Source organism: Liolophura sinensis, chromosome 8 (assembly GCF_032854445.1).
Source record: "Liolophura sinensis isolate JHLJ2023 chromosome 8, CUHK_Ljap_v2, whole genome shotgun sequence".
Taxonomy (NCBI): Eukaryota; Metazoa; Mollusca; class Polyplacophora; order Chitonida; family Chitonidae; genus Liolophura; species Liolophura sinensis.
This window is the reverse complement of record NC_088302.1, coordinates 4,030,059-4,056,372: the sequence shown is the minus strand read 5'-3', so window position 1 is coordinate 4,056,372 and position 26,314 is coordinate 4,030,059. Positions and strand designations below refer to the sequence as shown.

Sequence of the window (26,314 nt, the reverse complement as noted above, 5' to 3'; positions counted from 1 at the left end):
TTACACTCTTTCTTAATCTCTGGAAACATAACATCTGTATGGGTCATTCTACTACTGGGGAGACATGGCTGAAATATTGCCTTCCAGTTTCAGTCATTCATTTATTTTACATAGCCTGATGCTCACAGGTTAGTGTGTAGCAGTGAACCAGTAAGTTATGCATGGCTAGCTGTTGGAGCTCTTCTCAAAATATGCACACATATAGATGTCTACTTCTGTCTTGGGCACAAGTTTCAGTGAAAGAATGATATTGGCCATGAGAATCATCTTGACCGTGGTGTAAATTTTTGGAGGTTTGTATATGCCAGTTAGCTAAAATATCTATCTTATCTTCTATGTCTGCAACAAATGTATAATGTAAATGTGTGACAGCCAGTATTTAACATGAACAAAAATGTTAATATTTAATGTTTTCAGGGCAGAGTTACTGTCATTTGCCGTGACATACTGTGATCCTCCCATGATTGAACCCATCCTAAAGGCAAAGTGCTTGCTGGAAACACAGGTAAGATCCTCCTCTGATTGAATCTGCTTTCATTGTAGGTCATGTGGGATTTTGTACAGTGATCAATCATGGCATATTCACTTTTCTTCTGAAAATATCATTGTTGGATGCAAAGACATTTTGTTTTGTTGTAATTGGATGTAGTTAATTTGGTAGATCAATATAGTTATATATCGTCCCCCCCTCAACCCCCCCAACCCCCCCCCAAAAAACCCCAAAAAACATTAAACATTCATGCATTGCAAGGTTGCATAAGGAGAGACTCAAATTTATCCATGGATAAATACACATTAAGAGGTAAGCGCATCTCCATGTAAGTTTCAACTTCTACTTCAAATAAAACAAATAGTATACAGTAAAATTTATAGATACCAGCTGCCAATCAGTTGTAGTGTTTACACCTCACTGGGTTATGACATCACAACACAATGACAACTTCACCAAAGGCTTACATTTACAATCTAGTAATTAGGAGTCAGAAACAGTATATAATAAATATCTGTAGTTATAATAGATAATAATTAAGTAACACTATAAAAGTAGCCATGTTTGTTTCTGGTTGCTGTAGATTTTGTGTGACACTATAAATTAGTTGTTCTTGTTTGTCGTTGTAGATTTTGTGTGACACTGTGACAACACAGATGGAGAGTCAGGATGAAGGGTTTGTCACTCCTCGCTCCAGCCCATTCTCCACATCAGCCGCCTTACAGCAGACCCAGGAGCTGCTGGCGTCCACCACCCAAACCACTAAGCAGCTGCTGTCCACCACCAGCCGCACCACCCGGGCGGTCCTCTCCACGGTCACGGACACAAAATGGTGGCAGAAAACACTGACGTCCCTGAAACAGCCTTCTAAACTGCTGAGCCAGCCGAGTGTGGAGGAGAAAGATGATAGGAATGTGGACTTCCTGAAACAGGGCTGCCCTGAGTTCTATGCTTCTGTCATAGACAGCTGTTACATTAGCAAGGTTATTTAGTCTGATGATCATTCCAGTGGGTTTTTTGAGTGAAGAGTCCAGTTGGGATATACAATGCAGCCCAGTCAATCCAGTGTTATCATAGGCAGTCATCCTTAAATGAAAGTTCTGTCAAAACTTTGTTGTGGAGCACTCGGCTTTGTCATGTCTGGAGTGATAGGTGTGAGAAGACACTATACACAGGAAAGCTTTAAAAAACAGTCCTGATATTTTTTATCCAAATGATTTTTAAGGCAAACAGACAAACGATCACTGCACTGGGAAGTTTGGTCAGTTCTCATTAATAGTACAGGATTTAACAAATTGCTGTACTTTTTAAAAAATCAAGAAAAGAAAAATGGGGAAGTGACAAGCGAAAAGCACTGTTTACCTACATTGTATACATTTTGTAAAGGCCTTGAAGGCTTTATGCTGGTGTAACAGGAGCAGCTTTCCAGTGCTTATACTAGCAGAAGCTAGTGGGAATATCCCTTTAGCTCAGTTGGTAGAGTGCTGGACTTTGGCTGCAGAGACCTGAGTGCGAATCCTTGTGTGACCCACATAGTGCAATCTTTCAGTGTATATCTGTGATACATGTAACCTGTGTTTGTATTGAATTCACCCATCTCTGAAGGATCTCCTCCAGTCCCTAAACATGAATAAACCTGAATATTCCTGAAAGTACATGTAGCACAAAAGCACAGTTAATAATATATCAAAATTCATACTGTCTTAGTATGGTTTTGGTGAAGAGGTCTGAAGTGTAACAAATCTACTGAGTCAGTCTTTGGGTCTAGCCCCTGGATTATGGCAAGAATTATCATGCATTTTTAATATGGAGCTGAATCTTCAGATTACTTGAACTTCAGTTTCTTGGTCTAGTTTCTGTCGCATGGAACCCCGTCATGTAAGTGAAATATTTCAATCAAATTTAAAATTCGTAGGTGAATAAAATTTGTTTGTATCTGCACTTCATCACTGCAGAATGGGGATGATACAGGGGAGATAACTGTGTCAGAGAACCTTCTAAGGACAGCCAGGCTGGAGGAGCTACTGACTGAGGGCACAGATCACAAACCATCAAGAGAAGGTAAGAGTTAAGTCACTATTAGGCTTGTAGCTGCATCAAGGTTGTAGCTGCATCAGGGTTGTAGCTGCATGAAGGTTGTAGCTGTATCAAGGTTGTAGCTGCATCAAGGTTGTAGCTGCATCAGGGTTGTAGCTGCATCAAGGTTGTATCTTCATTACGGTTGTAGCAGCAGTGGACATGATCCTGGCTTCTTGGAAGAACTAGGAACGTCTGTAGGTGAAAGTATTTTCACAAGTAATTACACTGCAAGATTGTGCCATATAGCCAAATATATTGACGTTTAAAAAAGAGTTTCTTTATGTTTTCAGCACTCACCTATAAACAGGCAGTTTATTTCCATAGTATTTAAATTTTGATTTCAGTAATTATGCTTTAATTAGTCTTGTTCATCTGCATTGCACTTAAAATAGTAATATATATGATATATGATAATACAAGTAATTGTCTGTGACTCATGTTTTTGTGTTTCAGTCATGTTACAGTTAAGTAGGCTGACCATACAGCAGGATGCCATGCTTGGCATTGCCTACCTCCTATCGCTAGCTAAGGTAAGTTCTGTGCTGATAACAGAGGGTGAAATAACCACTAAGTCGGAGATACTGAAACCTTTGCCTGTCTGGCTGATGTTGGGATAGAAAATTTGGTGTGTTTTATCACGAGGCACTTATTATAATCAATATCATAAAAGCCCACATCTCATTCATACTGGCACGCTTTCCTTCCTTCCATGACCCACAATTCTCCCAAACATATATTGCATGGACTCTGGAAGCTTGTGGCGCAACCTCCCCAGTCATCAGGGGCATTAACTTTTACTACTAAAGTCTGACACTAGGAACTTACCTCTACATGTCTATTAACTTCTGCCAAGATTGGCCTAAGGGTATTATCCACACACTCCATCCATTGAATGCTTCTAGCCAGTTTTACGGAATGTATACCACATGCGCATTTAGGCATACACAACTAATGACTCCTCTTCATCAAGTGCTGAAAAGTTGTTAATTACGATGTTAAACCCCAAGCATTCATTCATATACGATGACCTTGACCAAGGCCGAGGAGGTAATTTAAGTTACATTTTCTCAAGCTTGTAAACATGATCTCTCTCTTAAGCTCTTTGAGCTCTTTTCATCAGATTTGTGGAGCTAGTTGAGTACAAAGATTATTGTTTTTTATTGATCAAGACCTTTTCTTCAAGGTCATTGATAGGGATGTGCCTTGATGTTTTGTAAACACAGTTTTATTTTATGAATGTGTTTACAGCTGAGATGTGCATAAGGCATTGTACAGTATATTTTTATTGAGCCTGTTGTGTAATGGTTACCCTTGGCAAGTTTGTGCATGTAAATGCGTGTTTTCAGGGTGAAGATGCAGAGGATGTCCTCGAGGATCTGCCCAGTTCTGCCATCAGCCTACAGCTCTCAGCCTATTTCTACGCTGTACAGATCTACTCTAACCTCAGCCCTTGTGTAGGAGAGGAAAGAGCTCCCTTGTACAACCACACTCCCTCAGAGGTGATACAGAAGGTCACACAATATGTCACCCACACATGCAAAGCGGACAGGCCTGAAGGTGTCCATGTTCTCGTGGAAAAATTCATTATGTACACAGAGCTTTTAGAGGACTACAACCAAGCCAAGGTGCTACAGGGACTAGGCAGGGGTAAGGGGATATTCCATTTCACTGTATCCTTAGGCAGAGGTAAGGGCATGTTCCATTTCTCTGTATCCTTAGGCAGAGGTAAGGGCATGTTCCATTTCTCTGTATCCTTAGGCAGAGGTAAGGGCATGTTCCATTTCACTGTATCCTTAGGCAGAGGTACGGGCATGTTGCATTTCTCTGTATCCTTAGGCAGAAGTAAGGGCATGTTCCATTTCTCTGTATCCTTAGGCAGAAGTAAGGGCATGTTGCATTTCTCTGTATCCTTAGGCAGAGGTAAGGGCATGTTCCATTTCTCTGTATCCTTAGGCAGAAGTAAGGGCATGTTTCATTTCTTTGTATCCTTAGGCAGAGGTGAGGGCATGTTTCATTTCTCTGTATCCTTAGGCAGAGATGAGGGCATGTTCCATCATTTCGCTAAACCTCCTGAGGCACAGGTAAGGGCATGTTCCATCATTTCACTACATCGTTACTCCGAGGTAAAGCCATGCTCCATCATTTCACTACATCCTTACTCTGAGGTAAGGCCATATTCTATCAATTCACTACATCGTTATGCAGAGGCTAGGGCATATTCCATCATTTCTCTATGCTTATGCAGAGCTAAAGGCAGATATGCATCAGCATTTTGTTGTCATTTTAATGTGATTTTTGTGGAAGTGTATTCTCCAAATCAGGCCATGAAGTTTGGGGGTTGATATAACCAAAAAATTGGTTACAGGTTTTAAGCCTTGAATAACCGATCATTTGGTTTCACCACGACGTGAAAACAGATCAATCGCTCACACAAATTAGTTATGTGAACATGTAGCTAAATAAAGTCATCTACAGTATTTCCTGTAGCAGATTTTTTCCTTTTATTTACTGTAACGTGATTAATATTTACTGTTATAGTTAGCTACTTGTAGTGTGTCTAATATTCCACTGACTTACCGAGCCCTCACCGTCCCTGTCTGATAAAATGGTTTTGTTCTCTGGGTGAAATGTGATGTAACCATTGACAGGAGGGAATGTCAGTGATGACCAGCTCATGGAAAGTTGGTGACTAGTGAAAGTTTAAAGTGAAAGACATCACCTAACTAATGTGTATGTCCACTGAAAGACTACCATTAAAAGTATCTTAAACTGGTATTAAATATTTTTTTAGATTTTTTTTAACCCAGTAAAAGTTTAGTGAAACTTTGTCTTGACACAGCTTCAGCATGTCTCCATTATCGAGAGCAAGGTAACGTCACGTTTACATAAACTTCGGTGATGAAAGCCCAAGTGATAAATATAGTTTTCTCGGAAATTGGACATTTTGGAAGAATATTTCTTCCACTGCTTTACTTGTTGATGCAGTAGACCTACTATGTCATGTGACCAGGGTTAAATAGCCTAGCTGCAGATGCAAGGCCAAGGTATTCCTGGTTCAGGCCTCTAGAGCTGGTGAATTTGACCCTTATTAAATGTTTACTAAATTACAATAGGATGTTTCTACAACTAGATTCAAGCTCAGTTCAGAAACAAATATAAATAAATCTAAACACCACGGAGGCTGACCTAGGCATTCAACTGTGGCTGGATTTTATGCTTCAGTTTTGTAGCTCCGGCTTCTAAGATGAAAACTGTGCTGATCTAGTTATGGTGGATGTCAGAGAAAGCAACTCAGCTTCAACACGACATTGCAAAAATTCTACTGTATTTTATACAGTAAAGAAACAGAAAAAAACATCTGTATGCGAGAAAAAACGAAAGAGCAAAATTTAAATTCAGTTGGAATAAATTAACTGAAAAAAAATTTTATCATAAGATTTAATTAATTTTTAGCGTTGCCTGGTGAGATGCTGTCTTCTCATTCTCATAAACCTTTGGCATCCCTAATGAATTTTGCACTGACTGATATTTGTTATTTAGAAACTGCTGACTAAACACAAAAATGAACCACAAAAATGTATTTTGGAAGATGAATATGGTTTGGGCCAACGCGGCATGCTACTGTCTGACATAATTTGTGATACTATCATTGAATATTACATGACTTGTAAATCAAATGATTTAATATTTGTGGTAGTCCGTAAATGATGTAGACCTGTCCCACAATATTCTGTGAAATGGTTCTTTGTCTACGTGTAACTAAATAGTTGTAAACAATCTCAAAATGATGTCTTATGCAGCAGTTCTGTGTTATCATATGTCATTTCATGGAGTGAATGGGCAAAAGCTACACCACTGCTTAGGCAACTTAATCTGATAGCAGTGTGTTTGATCGGATAAAATTCTCAAGATGGCTGCCTCGACTCACACCAGCCATTTGTGCAGTATTGCTATTTTGTTTTACATGTTTTTCGATGAAATCTGATTAAAATAATAAAGTATGACACCTTCTAGATAGCTGGAGTATCCTGCTTTCAGTTGAAATATGTTTAAGCCAGGTGCTGTCTTGTCCTTTAAATTAAACTCAGATTGAATGTCACCTTTCCCTGCCGACTGCTAGCTCACCAAGAGCGCAATGCATTACTAGCGAATGCTGCCAGCCAGCACATGTTGTGTGCATAACAAAGGATACATGCAGTGTGCATGCTCACTGCGGGAAATGTGCTTGAAAGTCGAATAGTACTTTATTAGACAAAAGTTCTTATATTTTGGTTTAACATGGAAGCCCTCTCAGGAGTTAGCTATGTGCCGTTGAGAAGTTAATAAGTGGTTTGTAAACTGGACTTGACATCACAAATGACAGGATACAGCTGAGATGCATTGATCCGATTAATAAATATAGCGCAGATTTCAACACAATTTGGTCAGAGTGGAAAACTGGCGACTGTATTTAGTACATAATGGCATTGAGTTCAAGCTCAATGGAACCCTTTGCAGCATCACAGCACCAAATGATGGCTTTCCTTCACACTCATATTAACGCTTACTTTTTGCCAACAAACAAGTACTAAAACAACCTGAGAAGAGAACCTGATCAAGAATATAAATTCTGGTATAAAACATTAGAGGGGATGGGAAGGAGAGGATAGAAGCCGTACAGGTAACTGATTACTTGTACATGTAATATGTATGTCTTTGTGTTCACAGGTGTTGATGTGGTCAGGTTTACAGAAGACAAAGAATACAAGCATGAGACCATACTGGGGCTGGCAATGTAAGTTACAGTCAGTAACACAAGCATGAGACCATACGGGGACTGGCAACATAAGTTACTAGCATGAGACCATACTGGGACTGGCAGTATAAGTTACAGTCAGTAACACAAGCATGAGACCATACTGGGACTGGCAACATAAGTTACAAGCATGAGACCATACTGGGACTGGCAGTATAAGTTACAGTCAATAACACAAGCATGAGACCATACTGGGACTGGCAGTGTAAGTTATTGTCAGTAACAGAAGCATACTGGGACTGGCAATGTAAGTTACTGTCAGTAACACAAGCATGAGACCATACTGTGACTGGCAATGTAAGTTACTGTCAATAACAAGCATACTGTGACTGGCAATGTAAGTTACTTTTACTGTTGTAGGTGCCTGGAGGATGAGGTGTTTAACACTGCTGTATCTCTGGCTCAGAGGTATAACTTGTCTTTGTGGGAAGTCTATATGACACACCTGGAATTCCTCTTCTGTGACAGCGGGTTAGTCCTTGTTACACCCCATTACATGTAGTGTGTGATACTGGTATAAAGTAAGCTGAATCTGATATTAATTACTGATATATGATATTCTTATTATTTGTATATCAGTGCCCTTGATGCTCATTTTTACACTATGATTGAACTTGAAATTTATTGTATAAAACTGCCAAATTTGTACAGGACAGTCTTGAAGGCTTGCCTTCAATTTTTTTGCTTTAGTTTTAGATGCTCAGTTGTTTACATTCAGCTAGTTCAACAGTATTTTTATTCAGAAATACAGTGTGCATATAAATAGGAAAGTTTCTTGTTGTCTGTCCAAGCTTCAAACATGCCATTCTAGTTTGCTCTCTTCTGTAGCCTGTCTGTTCAAGAAGTCAAGACAAGAACTGAACACCTTGGTCTTCTGGAGAAACTTTCCTCGAAAGGAGATGAGTTTAATAAGCGGATGGAGGAATATGTCTTACCCAGTATAGAGGGCTCTGACCATGGACGGTTGCTGTACTACTACACTCTCTTGAGTGGTTGCCAGCAGTCAGCTTCGTCTGCAGCTGTCACACCAGATGTACACATTAAATTGCTCAAAAAGCTGAAGTCAGCCACTCCAGGTTAGTACTACACCTTTTAATATAAAGATCTGAATGCTATTTGTTTATTGCTTTAGTGTTTTGCACCATGCTCAAGAATATTTAACTTATACGACAGCGGCCAGCATTGTGGTGGAAGGAAAGGGGGAAGGGCCTGGGGGCTGGGGGGTTGGAACCCATGACCATCTGCAGGTTTTATGTCTCACTGCAATTTAGCGTTTGGTCAGGTTTGTTTTTACTCGACACAGGCAGTCAGTGGATCAGTTATGCTGAAATAACAATATTATGTTGCTTTACACAAGCTGTGGATGGTCGTGGGTTTCACCTAGGCTCTGCCCTTCATTCCTCCCACCAATATGCTGGTTGCCATCTTGCTTGTATAAGTGAAATATTCTTGAGTACAGCTTGAAACACCAATCAGATAAAGAGATAAATTTTGAAATTATTTCCTAAGAAACTGGCACTCTTCAAATCATTGGGTGAAGCAATAATGCCATTTTATTTCACTATATATTGCATAAAATATGAAGAAAAATAATATTATATCAATATACCATCAAGAAAGCCCCAAAGGGCTTGGTCTACCCTGGAAATAATTATAATAGATATATAATACAATAGATGTAATATATAATAGATATGTAATATATATAATAGTGTGGAGTAATGGTGACATGTACATAAGTTAATTCCCCCGTGGGGTCTCCTGGGTGAAAAGAATAGAACCTCAGCCCTCTGGGCAAGCTTGTCATATAAGTCGGCTAACCTAGAGCTGAACATAATAGGCTCACCTCTTCTCGCTTGTGTGAGAGGCAACCAGGGAGCGACCTGTTTGCAGTGGGTTGTGACCTGTAATCTCTGAGGACGAGATTCTGGTGGCTGAGGGCGTGTTGGTCTCGCAAGATCCTTACGCCTCACTCCACTTTGGCCCTTGCTTCAAGAGAAACTGGAGGTTGGATGGTCCCAGTCTGATCTTTTGGCATGGTCACGTCTTGCCCCTCTGTGGTGCCAAAACACCACTTTTTAGAGAATAAATGTTACTTCTCAAATTTCGTTGGAGGCGGTGGCTTATAGGTCAGTCTAGTGATTCGTGTCTGTTGTGCTACCTTCCTCAATGGGTGGGAGGTGGAGGAGCTCGTGGTGGGGAATTGGGTGTGCATATTAAGACCATCTTGTTGAGTATACCTCGTGTGGAGTCCTTGGTGTGTTTCCTGCTGGGTATCCCAGGTTCAGGCATCGCCCTTTTTAGCACTATGTGATTGGTTAAGAACATGTGAGGTAAACTTTTATTATATATGTCTTCTTAAAATCTTTCTTCAAATGTCTCTGTTATACATGTATCCACCAGGACTTCCTCTCACCCGATTTCAAGTGCTGACATAAAGAGGAAGTTAGAGGTTTTGTCGGACTCGATTAATAATGGACAGGACAGTTTGCCGGCTTTAGTTTTTCTTTCAACTAAGAGTGAACAAAAGCAGGCCTTGAAAATTCATCCATTTTTTATTAAAAAGGGCTTTGCAGGGCACAGCCAATACATTAAAAAACGTTAATAAATGACGATCCGAAGACATTCTCATGAAATATTTCCAGAAACACCAATCTAAAAGTTTATTAGCTTTAAACAAAATTTCTGTTTTACATCCCCTCACAATTCCCTGAACAGCTGTCAGGGAATAATATCTAACAGGGATCAGGATATCATTGACCTATCGGAAGAGGAAATATACTCAGGATTGAATCACAGGGTGTTACCAGAGTGAAACCCTTCATTACGAAGAAATCTGGTAACATCATTAAACTAAATACATATCTTCTGACCTTCAACAGTAAATCTATTCCATCGTACATCTGCATTGACCCCTATAGGGTTAGTGTGGGTTTCTATGTCCTTAACCCGACACGTTGTTCTAATTGCCAAAAATTTTTTCATGGCAAGGGCCAGTGTGAAAAATAAAGTGGTTTGTTTCCGATGCGGCAGTGAAGGTCATGATGGTAAAGTGCTGCAAGTGCTGTAGAGATCACATGGCCTCCTCTAGGGACTGTCCACTTGTCGTCAAAGAAAAACAAATAATAAATATAAAAGTCAAGAACGATATATCTTATCAGGAAGCCCGCAAATTAGTCTTGCCCTCTAATACTTCTCTGCAGACTTCGTTTGCCCGTGTGGTCAAGTGAGTAACATTTGTTTCTACTTAAACTTCTTTGACTTTGCCCATTGGAAATGACATACCTAGTTCTACTTCAGTGTAACTTTCGGCTCGACCCAGACTACTTCCATACAACAGATAAAACCAGTAAATAGTACAGAACAAACTGATAAACCTGAACCCAGGCCCTCTGAAAATAATAATGCCAAAAATAAGTCCAAAAATAATCTCAAAGTAATAAACCTAATAAACCTGGTTTCCCCACAGAGGGTCCATCTAAGGCCACTAGGAATCCCGTCCAAACTTTTAACAGGATCGTTGGAGGACGTTGGTCCTTCGACATCAGTTGCGGATGTGATGGATACTTCCAGCCGGTCTCCAAGGAAGTATCGTCCCTGATCCAAGCATAAAGATAAATCTCCTATATGTTTACCTCCATAATGTCTGTGACAAAATTATACGATGAAATCTTTTTTTGGAAACCAACAGGTTACTTTCTAATACACAATGTGGTTTTTGTTAAGGTATATCTACTATGGATCACCTTGTTTGTTTTGAAACCTTTATTCGTGATGGTTTTATTAATAATGAACATATGGTGTCGACCTTGAATGTTTTTGACCTTGCAAAGGCCTACAACACCGCGTGGAAATATGGTGTTTTAAAAGACCTCTCGGATATGGACCTAACAGGTCAATTACCAATATATTTATCAGATCGTCAGTTTAAGGTACTGGTGGGATCCACTCTTTCTGACTGCTGTGAACAGGAAATGGGAGTTATATTATTGCCAACATTGTTTAGCATAAAAATAAATGAGCCAAAACATTAACATCTGGCACAGAGGGTTCTTTATATGATGATAATTTCCTTATATGCTACCGGGCTAAAAACATGAATAACATTGAACATCAGTTACAGCTTTGGCTCAATAAGATTGAGAAATGGGCAACTGAAAACAGTTATAGATTTTCAACATTTAAAACGGTCGATATCATTCTCTGGTGAAGTCTGAATTGGACTATTGGTCCATCATTTACTGCTGCGCAAGGAAGTCATATGATAAGTGTTGGATCCTGTCCGTCTCCATGGTTTTAGGCCCAGCCATGGCGCTTTTAGAACCTCACTAGTGGAGAGTTTATATGTAGAGGCTAATGAGCCTTCTTTATATCATAGGCGTGTCAAACTCAGCTTTCAGTAGGGTACAAAGCTTAAAACTTATGAAACAAACCCTTCCTACGACTGTGTTTTCAGTCCATTATATGTGGCTAAATTTAATGAAAGTCATATCAAGATCCTTTCGTTTGGTCTTCGTATACGGGACCACATTGTGGAAGCTAACATCAAGCTAGAGGATATAGCTTCGGTGGCGTTTCCGGAGTCTCCTCCCAGGCTTCTCCTACGACCTAAACTAACTTTTGATCTATGTAAACATGATATATCCAATATAAATCCTCTTATAGTTCAGTAATGGTTTTGGCTGAAATTATGGCTAACTATGCGGATAATAAATTATATATACTGATGGGCCAACGATGGGGATGGTCTTGCTGCAGCGGCTGTCTTAGAACAACAAGTCTCTTCTTTTCATCTTCCATCCACTTCTTCAGTGTTTTCTGCTGAAGCTTGGGCTTAGAACCGCTGGCTTTGTCATATGTTTATTCTGGGTGTGCCCAGAAGGCAGTGATATTTAGTGACTTGTTCTTCTGCCTTTTGGCAATAGACAATTATAAATTTAAAAATCTGTTAATTCTAGAAATGTTAGCCTTACAAAGAAAACTAATTAAAAGAGGTAAAGATATTATATTCTGTTGGACACCAAGCCATATTGGTATCCATGGAAACGAAACATTGAATGTGATGCTGAATACGGCATCAAAATGTCCTGGTTGACTCTGTAGACTTTGGCCATGTCTGACAAAGATTCTACACAGTCAGCAATATATCTGATTTGTTTGATAGCATTGCTGGCAATACCGTTATAATATACTTGAGGGCCCATTGGCCTATGTCATACAAAAATAATTCTAATTAAAGCTGTTATGTTCCTTACAAAGAAACCGGTGGCCTAGCATCAAGGCTCAACTGAATGTCAAATAAAAAAATGCTATGAATGTAATACACTAAACTAATTTGCCATGATCGAAAAAATTAATCTTTGGAAACACACATGAGGATGAATAGCTTTATTCAACTGCCGAAGTACATAGACAGTGGAAAAATAGACAGTGTGCGAGGACAGAGCGCATGTAGGTGACAGGAATTGTTAGGAGACTATAAAGATATGCAAGCCATTTCGAAATTTCGAACAACATCCAATAAAAAATTTTGTTTTTATAGCTCTTTGAGCTTTGAAAAAGGTGGAAGAGAAATAATAAAAATCTGAACGATTTCAGTAGGTGGCTTAGCACTCCGTACTTAAGTATCTAATTATCAGTGTTAATTATTAGTGTAAATCGATATATGCATATGCTTTGTACCAAAGTACCTGTTATATAAGCCGAGTGGTTTTCGAGTTTTAACTGTTCTGCTTCTTTTTATCTGGATTTAAACATGTGCTACCTTTTTTGTTTCATTTTTGATGTTTTCATTATTATATGGAAAGCCGTTCACGGCCTGATGTTTTCAACTTGTTCTCACCACGATATGGCTGAGATATTGCCGATGTTGCGTTAAGCACTAATGATTCATTCATTCCTTCATAAGTTAACTTTTGTTAATATACCTAGATACCTGTGCATATACATACGGCATATTTCAGGATTGGATTATAAGAATCTGATGGACAGCCAACATGAACCTATGGATGTGATACAGACTGTGCTCAACTCTAATAATGTCCATGTTCTGGCGAAACTGGCCAACAAGATCCCAAACCAGGTACGCATTAGCCCCACCCTGTACACTGTGATATCCTTCATACACATGGTTCGCACAGCTTCTTGGAAGTCCTTAAACACAGTTTGGAAAATTCAAAGCCCTGAATTTTTTTATATTATTATGACGGTTCTGGAAAAGTCTTGAATTTCACAAAAACCAAGAAAACTTAGTGAGTTCAATATCAAGCCCAGGCCACTTGAGGTACGCGTCAACATTTAACCAAATTCTTAAATGTGCAAACCTGTTTCATTCCTTAAAATGGCTGTGGTGAATATCCCAGAGTGTATGGTGTTGGATACATGTACTAGTACTGCAGTACAGTTCCCCTGCTAATACATACATGTACATCTGCCATTATACATGTCCAGGCGAGTCCTCAGATAGGTAACAGCGGCTGTAGAAGCTGTGGATATCCCAGAGTGTATGGTGTTGGATACATGTACTAGTACTGCAGTACAGTTCCCCTGCTAATACATACATCTGCCATTATACATGTCCAGGCGAGTCCTCAGATAGGTAACAGCGGCTGTAGAAGCTGTGGATATCACAGAGTGTATGGGTGTTGGATACATGTACTAGTACTGGCAGTACAGTTCCCCTGCTAATACATATATCTGCCATTATACATGTCCAGGGGAGTCCTCAGATAGGCCACAGTGGCTGTAGAGGCAGTGGATATCCCGGAGTGTATGGAGTTGGTTACGTGTAGCAGTACTGCAGTACAGTCCCCCTGCTAATACATATATCTGCCATTATACATGTCCAGGGGAGTCCTCAGATAGGCCAGAGTGGCTGTAGAGGCAGTGGATATCCCGGAGTGTATGGAGTTGGTTACGTGTAGCAGTACTGCAGTACAGTCCCCCTGCTAATACATACGTCAGTGCCATTATACATGTCCAGGGGAGTCCTCAGATAGGCCACAGTGGCTGTAGAAGCTGTGGATATCCCAGAGTGTATGGTGTTGGATACATGTACTAGTACTGCAGTACAGTTCCCCTGCTAATACATACATGTACATCTGCCATTATACATGTCCAGGCGAGTCCTCAGATAGGTAACAGCGGCTGTAGAAGCTGTGGATATCCCAGAGTGTATGGTGTTGGATACATGTACTAGTACTGCAGTACAGTTCCCCTGCTAATACATACGTCTGTGCCATTATACATGTCCAGGCGGAGTCCTCAGATAGGTAACAGCGGCTGTAGAAGCTGTGGATATCCCAGAGTGTATGGTGTTGGATACATGTACTAGTACTGCAGTACAGTTCCCCTGCTAATACATACATGTACATCTGCCATTATACATGTCCAGGCGAGTCCTCAGATAGGTAACAGCGGCTGTAGAAGCTGTGGATATCCCAGAGTGTATGGTGTTGGATACATGTACTAGTACTGCAGTACAGTCCCCCCTGCTAATACATACATGTACATCTGCCATTATACATGTCCAGGCGAGTCCTCAGATAGTGCCACAATGGCTGCATAAGGGGGTAGGGGGCACAGCGTGAACGGTCATCATCATAGATTAAGGTAGATCAAGGTTAGGGTTATGAAACATTTGTCATACACATGCTGAGAATCAAATGACTTTCAAGGCCAATTGCTCTTTTCCTGACCATGTGCATGGTTGGAAAATGTGGGCTCTGAAAGTGGAGTAGTAGGCACTACTTTCCTTTAATAGCCAAAAGTTTTGGTTGCTGATTCGTGACCTCAAGTGATATCCTTGATACAGTGATATTCTTCCTACAGTGATATTCTTCCTGCAGTGATATCCTTTGTACAGTGACTACAGATATATGTAAGACATTAACAGTAAATGAATTCATCTCAAGTTGAATGCTTGCAAGCATTTCTTATGCAATCACGTAATTACATGTGTGTACTACTAACTTGCTGTGAGGATTAGACATGAAGGTAGAATAGACCTCATGGTCTGGACCATTATACAGAATTGACACTAGTTGACTGAGCATGGGACTGAATTGAAAGTTATAAACTGAGATGATACCTGTCCCCTCTCTTATGAAGCTATCACAACATTATGTCATGCTCATTACTGATACGGGTACCCTCTCTTATGAAGCTATCACAACATTATGTCATGCTCATTACTGATACCTGTCCCCTCTCTTATAAAGCTATCACAACATTATGTCATGCTCATTACTGATACCTGTCCCCTCTCTTATAAAGCTATCACAACATTATGTCATGCTCATTACTGATACCTGTCCCCTCTTTTACAAAGCTATCACAACATTATGTCATGCTCATTAAGTGTTAAAAAATTTTCCTTTTTTTGTGTTTCTTCACGGCTTTGTGATAACAAAATATATTTTCAGAAAGACAAATTGCTTCGACACATTTCCTGCAAATTTTTCAGTTTTGTTTTTCTTCTCTAACATTAAAAAGAGATTCATTCTGCCCTTAAAACAAAAATTTGAATTGGTGTGGACTAAATAAATGCAAACTGCAGATTATTTACCTTCACGAAGTACAGCTTTCTTGTGTTTGATGCTTCAGCAGGGTGGTTATCTGGAACCCAGTGTTGTGTTTGCCAGCTGGACTCTAAAGTTATTCTGGGAGGGTGACCAAGGCCATAAAGGCACCCCTCAGACAACCGTGAGTAGAACATGTCTCTATTTGCCACTTCATACATTCTAAACTTGTTATATATAGATTTTACGATTTGGGTCAGTGTGGTGTTATGACCAACTTCTATTTAACTGGTTTCTAAGTGTTAAGATGCGTCAAATTTCGTTTCTCCCTCTTTTTGTAAGGTGGACTTGGTCCATTGATGTTTACCCATATTATTACTGTATTATTATTATTGATGATATTAATATTATCAGTAACACCGAAGGCCTTGTTTTGTGTTGACTGATAAACTGGTAAATCCAACCAATGTTGTTTTGTCTCCAAAATCAGTTTAATAATGTCCACAAATGGCACTGAAAGTTGCTCTTTCATATGTGAAAATGTTGAGGAATTAGGGTAATTCCATGATTACTCAGTGATAGGATACAGAAATATATGGTGTCAGTGACACATATGACATCACCTGTAGGGTAAGGTAATACCGACGTCTCCCACATGAGCAAGTATTTTGTCTGATGCAGAGTAAAGCTCAGCGCGTGTAAGTAACAGGGTGGTTTGTTCCAGGCACTCTGGTTTCCTAAGGCCATAAAACTGACTGCATGTAAGTAAGAGGGTGGTTTATGCCAGGCACTCTGGTTTCCTCAGCCCATAAAAATGACAGCAATCGTAGATTTGAAAAACTCCCGAGGATGACAGTAAAACAACCTCATTCTACCCACTGTCTCTCCCTCTGTGTCAGGCTGACTGGGTACACAGATACGAGGCTTGTGGGGACTTCATACAGAGACTCTCCCCCGGGGATCTCCTCCACTGTGCCTCCAGGATGCTCTTCTCCAGGAATGCCCATAACCAGGTGAGGTGCTCATGTGATAACTGTCAGGACCTTCCTCAAGCCCTCTGATAGGCATCTGAACAATGTGACATGTTAATTAAGTAAACATTGTTTGAATCTGAAGAGTGTTATATTAGCTTGTATTATATAGTAATACATAATACATGATATATAATAATAAAATCTGGACGTCTTTTATGGCTGAATCAGCAAGTCTCATGTGACTACGATCAAGTCTCTCGTAACCAAAGGGCGTTTTTGACGTGATCTGGTTCATATTTTGCCACACTTGGGCGTGGAATAAGCTCGAAATTATCTGTAAAAGTAGAGCGATTGTTTCCTGCTGTCTGTGTTGTACACATAGAGAAGCCTCACATGTCTGCAGTACATGTAAGTGTACCACTGTGACGTCACAAGGTCAGTGGTGGCTTGATCGTAGTGGAGCAGATTTTCTGATGTTTGATGACCAAATTCTGCTGTTTTTCTACCGTTTTGGACATTTTAAATGATTGGAGTGGATTCAGGGCACATCATACTATCTGTCTGCAGTTTGGAAGGCTCAGCGCTGTGGAGCTACTTTAACATTTTATGAATTTTCTTTTTCATATTGTATAATTTCTTCCATTGTTACGGATATTAATTATCATCTGCCAATGTTTTTAAGTGGTAAATACCATGATCATGCATGTCCAAGCACGCTAACAGGTCGATCCATCCTTCCTTGCAGCTGTCTCATGAGTGCAGGAGTGAAATTATCAAGAGGATGATAAAAGTGGGTCGCCAACAGGCAGGAAAGGCTAAGAAGGTGGACTCCTCAGGGTGAGTTATCAGATAAACCCTGGTCATCTTCAGCTACGCTGTGCATGCACTGTCGAACAGAGAATTGACACTGAATTTTGTTTGTCTTAAGTCTGTCTCTATATGTACAGTCTGAAGGCCATTGCTGAAAATCAGCTGTTAATTTGGAAGAGTCCTTTGCTGTAAAATGGTCTGAAGAGTGTGGACCAAAACTCTTGGATTATCTGGAAGATAAGAATGTCATCTTTTAATTTAATATTTATCTGACTTACTACTTGTATTACCCTCGGTCTACACATAAAATATCTTGAAGTAAGAATGTTGAAAACCAGCCGGATGTAAACATAACATTTACATATGTAATGATTTCCTAGATCCTGATTGGATGCATTTTATAAATATGTGTGAGCATTCACATCAAAGCTGTGTAAAATGTTCATGCAGGTTTATTTGGTAGGCTCACAGATCAAGCTGGCGGCCAACCGGCTTGATCCTTAAATAAGTTATGTATATGTAAGGTGGACTATAAAATCTTCTTACCTTGTTACCCCCTCACCCCCCACAAGAGGAGGGTTATTATTTATAGCTATTAAAGGTAATTTTTTTTGTAATTTACTATATATTAAAAACTAATTAGAAAATGACATGTTACATGTATATTGAATATGTGGTTGGTGGTTGGTTATCCTTTTGTCAATTGGCCATTTTGTATTGTACGCCATCCCCAGACGTGTACATGAATGGTACATGTATACTGTGTATGGCTCATCTTATTATGTACTTTTTGTAAACCAGTTTTGATGTTTTATTTGACCAGCGACACTGTAACTTGGGAGGATGCCATCTCCAGCCTCCAGCAGTTAGCATCCCATCTCCAACTCCTCACCAGCGAGACTATCCAGTCCATGGCACTGTCCGCAGAAAAACAAATGAAGGAGTATGCTGTGATGTATGATGTCTCAGGGGGAAATGTGGATAAGGTTGGTTTGATTTATTTATTTATTTGATTAGTGTATTTTGCCGTACTCAACAATATTTCACTTATACAGCAGCAGCTGGGTAAGCGGAACCCTGGTATAGACCGAGAGAAACCCATGACCATCCGCAGGTTACTGGCAGCCCTACCCAGCATGAGCTGGACTTGAACTCACAGTGACCGCATTGGTGGGAGGCTCGTGGGTCATTGCACCGTGCTGGCATGCTAACCCCCTCAGCCATTGAGGCTTTGGTTGGCTGTTTGAGTTGTTTTGTAAGCATCTCTTGAATGACCCTGGCTGGGTGGCACATGTACAGGGTGTATTAATTTATTGAATTGGTGTTTTACGCCGTACTCAAGAATATTTCACTTATACAACTGTGGCCATCATTATGGTGGCTGGAAACCGGGCAGAGCCCGGGGGAAACCCATGCCCATCCATAGTTTGCTGGCAGACCTTCCCACATATGGCCGGAGGGAAAGCCAGCATGAGCTGGGCTTGAACTCACAGCGACTGCATTGGTGAGAGGCTTCTGGGTCATTACGCTGCGCTAGCGCGCTAACCAACTGAGCCACGGAGGCCCCCCTGTACAGGATTTAAAAGGCTTCCCATGATGTATGTTTCAGATGAAGGAGCTGCTGGTACAGATGATGTTGGATGGTGTGTCAGCAGATCTGGTAGAGGACGTGTTATCTGTCAGTCCTGTGGAGAAATGGACACCCAGAACAGCGCTGCAGCAGGCTGTGGCTCAGCTTGTCTCCATCCTCAGGTGAGCGGAACTAAACATGAAGGGGCAAGACTAGAACTTGCCAGCTCAGCATCAGCATTCTTTGTGGGATGTTAAAGTCTCAGGTTTGGATGTAGTGTCCCAGTGAGGCAGCAGCATAGATACGTTAACAGGCATAGGGATTACAGAATTGCTGGGAAACACTTTTTTGGCTCCCAACAATTTTTCCCATGGGAACTGATTTACCTGTAATAATTTTAGTATTAATTGCATTTCATTCAAATAAATTTTGGTGTCTAATGCAGATTTAATTTTCATTTACTTTGTAAAGTAAAAATAACCATAACCCTTCAAACTTTTCGTTTAAAATGTATGAACTGTGGCTGAATGATTGAGGTATCTGACGCCAAACCATTGAAAAGAGAAGGGAGAGAACTGGGTACTGTAAAATTTGTCACTTTGTGTTACCTTCCCTGCGTGAAGAGTACAGTACATCATGTGTTACATACAACTTCCACAACAGCCTTGCTATCAAACGATTCTCTGAATTCGAATTCCATATGAATCACAACATCCATGGTCAATGACCTTGACTGGCTTTTTTTCCCTGCATTCATCGGCTATGCTACTTCCTGTCTATCGTGGCAGATAGTGTGACAGATAGCTTTGCAGACGCGCTGTACGCAGAGAGATTGAAAAAGGTCCAGGTTTTGTGAGACCATGCTTGGCAACGAAGTAGAATCCCCGAGTGACACCTTAGCCACAATTTAAAGGCTGACAACTCAAGTCTTCAGACAATTAACTCTGTTCAGTGTTTAGTAAGCAGTACTGAGTGAGTTAGGCCAAGCCTTTTTTTGTGGGAATAGGACTTCGGTTCCGTGAATTTCTAACCTGGGAACCCACACGGAAATGGAACGATAGTTTCAGTGAAATCCTCATGCCTGCAGTAAGATAAACACTCTCACTATGATAAAATATTGTAATCATTATACTGTAATTCTTCAACCTATTCGCATGTTTGCAAGGTGTTTATTTAAGCATATCCTGAGTGCATTATTCAGCGTAGACTAATAAAGTTTAATAAACTTTTTGTGAAGCCCTGAAATTGGCCAATCAAATCAATGTCGTGTTGTCTCCAAAATCAAATGGAAAAGGTGCATAAAGTGCACTGAAAGCTGCTCTTTCATATACGAAAAGGTTGAGAAATTAGGTTAGTTATAAGGGTTAAGATTTAGTTTAAAAGGGTAATACACATTGAAGGCATAACAATGTGATTGGGTTTCAGGTGTTTTGTAGAATATCACTAAACTAGATGTGTTTTGCTTTTCCTCAGAGGTTCAACCACATCTCTTTATGACCTGAGACAGGGTGAGCCTCTGGACGTGTTGAAGGGGATGGTTACATCAGTGCAAGAGCACCAAGAAGCTGGGTGAGTCTGGGGACAGGTACAAATTGAACATAGATGTGGTTTCAAATCAAAGAACTTACGACTTTGAGAGTGGCTAATGACCTGTGTTGCCTGTAGAACACCTCATAGTTGGTGGGTAAATGTTCCTGCAGTAAAGATGGCATGTGCTTTTGAGGTACAGATATTAGCCAACAGTATGTTAAATGAACTATTACATGTACAATGTACTTCTGTCCTTCAATTCCTGGAATTTAGCAGTGGTGTAGAGAATAAGGTTGCTGCTGTCCTTCGTGTCTTGGAATTGAGCAGTGGTGTTGCAGAGGATAAGGTTGCTGCTGTCCTTCATTTCGTGGAATTGAGCAGTGGTGCTGCAGAGGATAAGGTTGCTGCTGTCCTTCGTTTCGTGGAATTTAGCAGTGGTGCTGCAGAGGATAAGGTTGCTGCTGTCCTTCGTTTCGTGGAATTGAGCAGTGGTGCTGCAGAGGATAAGGTTGCTGCTGTCCTTCGTTTCGTGGAATTGAGCAGTGGTGCTGCAGAGGATAAGGTTGCTGCTGTCCTTCGTTTCGTGGAATTGAGCAGTGGTGCTGCAGAGGATAAGGTTGCTGCTGTCCTTCGTTTCGTGGAATTGAGCAGTGGTGCTGCAGAGGATAAGGTTGCTGCTGTCCTTCGTTTCGTGGAATTGAGCAGTGGTGCTGCAGAGGATAAGGTTACTGCTGTCCTTCGTTTCGTGGAATTGAGCAGTGGTGCTGCAGAGGATAAGGTTACTGCTGTCCTTCGTGTCCTGGAATTGAGCAGTGGTGCTGCAGAGGATAAGGTTACTGCTGTCCTTTGTGTCCTGGAATTGAGCAGTGGTGCTGCAGAGGATAAGGTTGCTGCTGTCCTTCGTGTCCTGGAATTGAGCAGTGGTGCTGCAGAGGATAAGGTTACTGCTGTCCTTCGTGTCCTGGAATTGAGCAGTGGTGCTGCAGAGGATAAGGTTACTGCTGTCCTTCGTGTCCTGGAATTGAGCAGTGGTGCTGCAGAGGATAAGGTTGCTGCTGTCCTTCGTTTCGTGGAATTGAGCAGTGGTGTAGCAGAGGATAAGGTTGCTGTTGTCCTTCGTTTTGTGGAATTTTGCAGTGGTGCTGCAGAGGATAAGGTTGCTGCTGTCCTTCGTTTCGTGGAATTGAGCAGTGGTGTAGCAGAGGATAAGGTTGCTGCTGTCCTTCGTGTCCTGGAATTGAGCAGTGGTGTAGCAGAGGATAAGGTTGCTGTCAGTGTGGTCATTTATGCAGCTTAATATTCATGGAAGGCCGCTTGTCCTCCACCAATATGGTGTGCATATCTGTATGTCACACATGGCACAGTTTGTCAGTGACTTTCCTTCACCCATAAAACTGACCGCCATGGTATAAGTGAAAAATCCTTGCTTATGGCATTAGCAACTATCAAATAAATAAAAGATGGCCTCCGTGGCTGAAGGGGTTAGCATGCCAGGGCAACGCAATTACCCAGGAGCCTCCCACCATAATGCTGGTTGCCAATGTAGAAGTGAAATATTCTTGATTATGGTGTCAAACACCAATCAAATAAATAAATAAATACATGTAAAAACATATGTCCCAGTTAGAGAGGTTGCCTGTAAAGCATTAAGTACAAAGTGTAAACCATGTCTTACTCATACAGAGGAGACCTGGTTTGCTCAGAGGACATGATCTCACTGCTGCGTCATTTCTGTGCTGATTCATCTGTCCCCACCCAGCCCAGGCTAGATGTACTGGAGGTGCTGGAAAAGGTAAATGCTTCTTAAAGCACTTTCAAATTACTTCAGTTTAATTCTGATTTATGTTCACCAGTTGAAGTAAAAACTTCAGTTTTTCTTTTTTAGATGGTAGTGTAAGACATGGAATGATCAAGTTGTTTAGTGAAATGTTAGCACATTATCCATCATATGCGAAAAAATGAGTGTTCACATGTGCAAGCAGATTTATATTTATTTGGTTTTTTTTCACATTTGTTTAAGGACTGTACGTTTAAAAGTATGTATTGTAACAGCAGTGATGATCACCAGAGGTATTAAATCAGTGTCATGTTGTTTTCTAATTTCCAGTTTTACCAATCATGTTTTGTGTTTTCTGTCACAGTCATTCCCTGTGTCAGAAGAGGACAAGGTGTTACTGACTCTGTACAGGACAACGGCTATAGTTTCCTCTACGTGGCCAAGCAGACAGGTATTGTGAAAGCCCAGCTGTACAATCTGCCAAACACATGTAGTATTGGCTTAAGGAATCCAGCAGCATTGTTTTGGAAGCTAATCAGTGTGATCTTACAGGCATTTGCTGTCAAAGGAATTTCAGTATTTTCATCTGTCTTGATACTTTGTCTGTGTTGTCATATGTTTTTGAATGATCTTGTTAAGCACCAGAGTGGTATCCCCAAATGTCAAACATGCATCAGAACAGTATTCCCAAGTGTCAAACATGACAACCAAAATCACAGGTAGATGTTCATGTAAAGGCAGTGCGACACCCAGAACCACTGTCTCACACTGTTTATGCTTCATCACAAGTAAAAGTCAAGTGAGTTGATCAATTTTGATCTGAAGGGGGTGCTTCAGTTCCTCATTTGTGCAGACCCTGGTGTGCTTCTTTGGTGCTGGAATCCCAGGGTTGTCCCCTTTTCCTCTTACAAATTCTTTCTCTTGTTTCATCATCACCCATCATGTCTACACTCATCATCTTGAATCAACCCATTATTGTAGCACATCCTTGTTTGTTCACAGGTATCAGATACTGACGTGATTTCTGAAGGCTCCAGACAGAGTTTGTTTGATGGTCTGATAACAGAGAGTAGCACTGTGGAACATTATCTGTCTCTGAGTAAACTACTCCAGCTCTGGCCTCCAATGTCATCCAGCCAAGACAGGTGGGTGATATACATGTCATCTGTGTGTTTATTACCAGTTTATAGGACATATTCCTGTATAATGATCATGATAAGTGCCTTGATATACACTTGTACAATGATAATGATAAGTGTCTTGACATACACCTGTACAATGATAATGATAAGTGCCTTGACATACACTTGTACAATGATAATGATAAGTGTCGTGACATACACCTGTACAATGATAATGATAAGTATCGTGACATACACCTGTACAATGATAATGATAAGTGTTTTGACATACACCTGTACAATGATAATGATAAGTGTCTTGACATACACCTGTACAGTGATAATAAGTGTCTTGACATACACCTGTACAATGATAATGATAAGTGTCTTGACATACACCTGTACAATGATAATGATAAGTGTCTTGACATACACCTGTACAATGATAATTATAAGTGTTTTGACATACACCTGTACAATGATAATGATAAGTGTCTTGACATACACCTGTACAATGATAATGATAAGTGTCTTGACATACACCTTTACAGTGATAATGATGAGTGTTTTGACATACACCTGTGCAATGATAATGATAAGTGTCTTGACATACACCTGTGCAATTATAACGATAAGTCTTGACATACACCTGTACAATGATAATGATAAATGTCTTGACATACACCTTTACAGTGATAATGATAAGTGTGTTGACGTACACCTGTGCATTGATAATGATTAGTGTTTTGACAAGCACCTGTTCAATGATAATGATAAGGTCTTGACATACACCTGTACAATGATAATTATAAGTGTGTTGACATACACCTGTGCAATGATAATGATCAATGTTTTGACAAACACCTGTACAATGATTAGTGTCTTTAGTTAGATGCTTTAGTGAGTCAGCACTTAAGGCATGGCAGCTTGAGACTGCCGCCATGAGACACAAGTAATGTTGATATTGACATGATACACCTCAAGAACATGAACTTAAATGAGCAGGATGGGAAGATTTGTGTGTATGAGTGACCTGCAGTGTTCTGATTGCTACAGTGGACACGTCAATGTTGAGGAGAGCCCCTGGGTGAGGTTGTTCGCTGGCCTGGTGTCCAGGGGTCAGACAGAGGGGGTACAAGCTACTGTGGATCAGATAAAGGAACCAGGTGTCTGTGAATCTCTCAACCCTCAGGTGAGTCCAGCTTACCAAATAAAGGAAGCATTTGACTGCATGATCAAACATACATGTAGGAACAATATGTAAATCTGTCAGTTTTCATGTAAGTTGAGTTACCATGGTTTCTGACTAACTGAAGAACTGTCGTGATGTTTGATGGTTTTTCCGTGTGGGTCACACTGGTATTTGAATTATTCAGAAATCAAACACTCCGTGAATGAAGCTTAAGGAAATTTCTGCTACAGCTTGCTAAACACTGGAAAGCTTTCTCCTGTGAGACTTGTCCCCACTTTAATCCTCCCCTTTCATAAGACATACACGTTCACAGGGCCATTGCCCCACGCTTCTTGGAACTTCTTTGGTCATGGAACCAGTGTCATGTTTAAAGGTTTTGCACTGTGATTCCCACTGACAAAATCATCGGAATCAAAATCCAGCACTCTACCAACTAACTTAAATGGAAATTCTCACGTGCACCCATAAGCACTGGAATGCTGCTGCCGTTACCCTTTTACATAGCCAGTGACAGTACATCTGTAAACTGGAGCTAGCTTGCTTCACACCACACTGGAATCACAAAACATCCTACAGCACCTGGTGTTGAACTTCAGGTCAAATTCAGTTCTTGGTGAAAATAATGCAGACCTGTGACTATATTACAGAGAAGCTTTTTTAACTGGTGTGCTGCCCTGGGGGGATCATTCAGCATCAAAAAAAACCATGAGTTTCTCACTGTTTTCATGTTGGTTAAACTTATTTTTAAACTCATGCTAATTTTGCATGATGTTCTGTCGTGTATATTTCAGGTTATCCAGCATGTGTCAAATTTAGTTTTGGAAAAAGGTGATCGAGTGTCAGCTGTGAAAGTAGTCCTGCTATCTTCACATCAATCTTTGTACTCACAAGCCATTGCACACCTGGAGGATGTTGAAGTGGTAAGTTAGAGAAACCAGTGGTAAGCCATGTGCTTGCAGCTCTGGCTCAAACTGTTCTAGTGAGCATAATGTTTGCATGTTTGAAACTTCCAAAAAGCCATCATTATAAATGTATCATCCTATCAGCATAGTACATGCCATGTCTGACCTTGGATCCTTGCATAAATTTTGCATATTTAGTGATTTCTTTGGTTCAAATTCAGTGGTGGTTTCCATGCTATGACTGCTTCATTTTGATTCATTTTTGGCCCTCACATAAAATGGGTTTCCTCCCATCTTAATGCTGGCCGCCGTCGTATGAGTGAAATATTCTTGAATACGGCGTAAAAACACCTATCAAATAAATCAATAAATCGGATGAGCCATTTTGCATATATCCATGCATATGTTTTGCATATTTAGCATTGTATCTGATTTGAGTTTAATCTGTGCTCTACTTGTTCTGCACACATACACTGAACATGAGAGATTTTAGGTTCGCCATTTTAAACAGTGGCTTAAAGAGGGACATCTGTTTAATGAGGAGGGTATTGTATT

At 40.4% G+C, this 26,314-nt stretch overlaps 1 protein-coding gene across 1 annotated transcript in view; it reads left to right on the top strand.

Annotated features, from left to right (window-relative positions):
- LOC135472433 (NBAS subunit of NRZ tethering complex-like) overlaps window positions 1–26,314 on the top strand; it is a 60,244-nt gene that overhangs the window by 32,228 nt on the left and 1,702 nt on the right. The window contains exons 39-58 of the mRNA XM_064751933.1: window positions 418–505; window positions 1,120–1,473; window positions 2,446–2,551; window positions 3,023–3,099; window positions 3,916–4,216; window positions 7,277–7,343; window positions 7,725–7,835; window positions 8,193–8,440; window positions 13,328–13,446; window positions 15,969–16,067; window positions 16,783–16,896; window positions 17,603–17,694; window positions 18,491–18,653; window positions 19,277–19,419; window positions 20,711–20,806; window positions 22,451–22,559; window positions 22,909–22,995; window positions 23,547–23,689; window positions 24,722–24,857; window positions 25,649–25,777. Of these exons, the coding sequence (XP_064608003.1) occupies window positions 418–505; window positions 1,120–1,473; window positions 2,446–2,551; window positions 3,023–3,099; window positions 3,916–4,216; window positions 7,277–7,343; window positions 7,725–7,835; window positions 8,193–8,440; window positions 13,328–13,446; window positions 15,969–16,067; window positions 16,783–16,896; window positions 17,603–17,694; window positions 18,491–18,653; window positions 19,277–19,419; window positions 20,711–20,806; window positions 22,451–22,559; window positions 22,909–22,995; window positions 23,547–23,689; window positions 24,722–24,857; window positions 25,649–25,777 (2,782 nt within the window). The remainder of the gene's footprint in view (window positions 1–417; window positions 506–1,119; window positions 1,474–2,445; window positions 2,552–3,022; window positions 3,100–3,915; window positions 4,217–7,276; window positions 7,344–7,724; window positions 7,836–8,192; window positions 8,441–13,327; window positions 13,447–15,968; window positions 16,068–16,782; window positions 16,897–17,602; window positions 17,695–18,490; window positions 18,654–19,276; window positions 19,420–20,710; window positions 20,807–22,450; window positions 22,560–22,908; window positions 22,996–23,546; window positions 23,690–24,721; window positions 24,858–25,648; window positions 25,778–26,314) is intronic.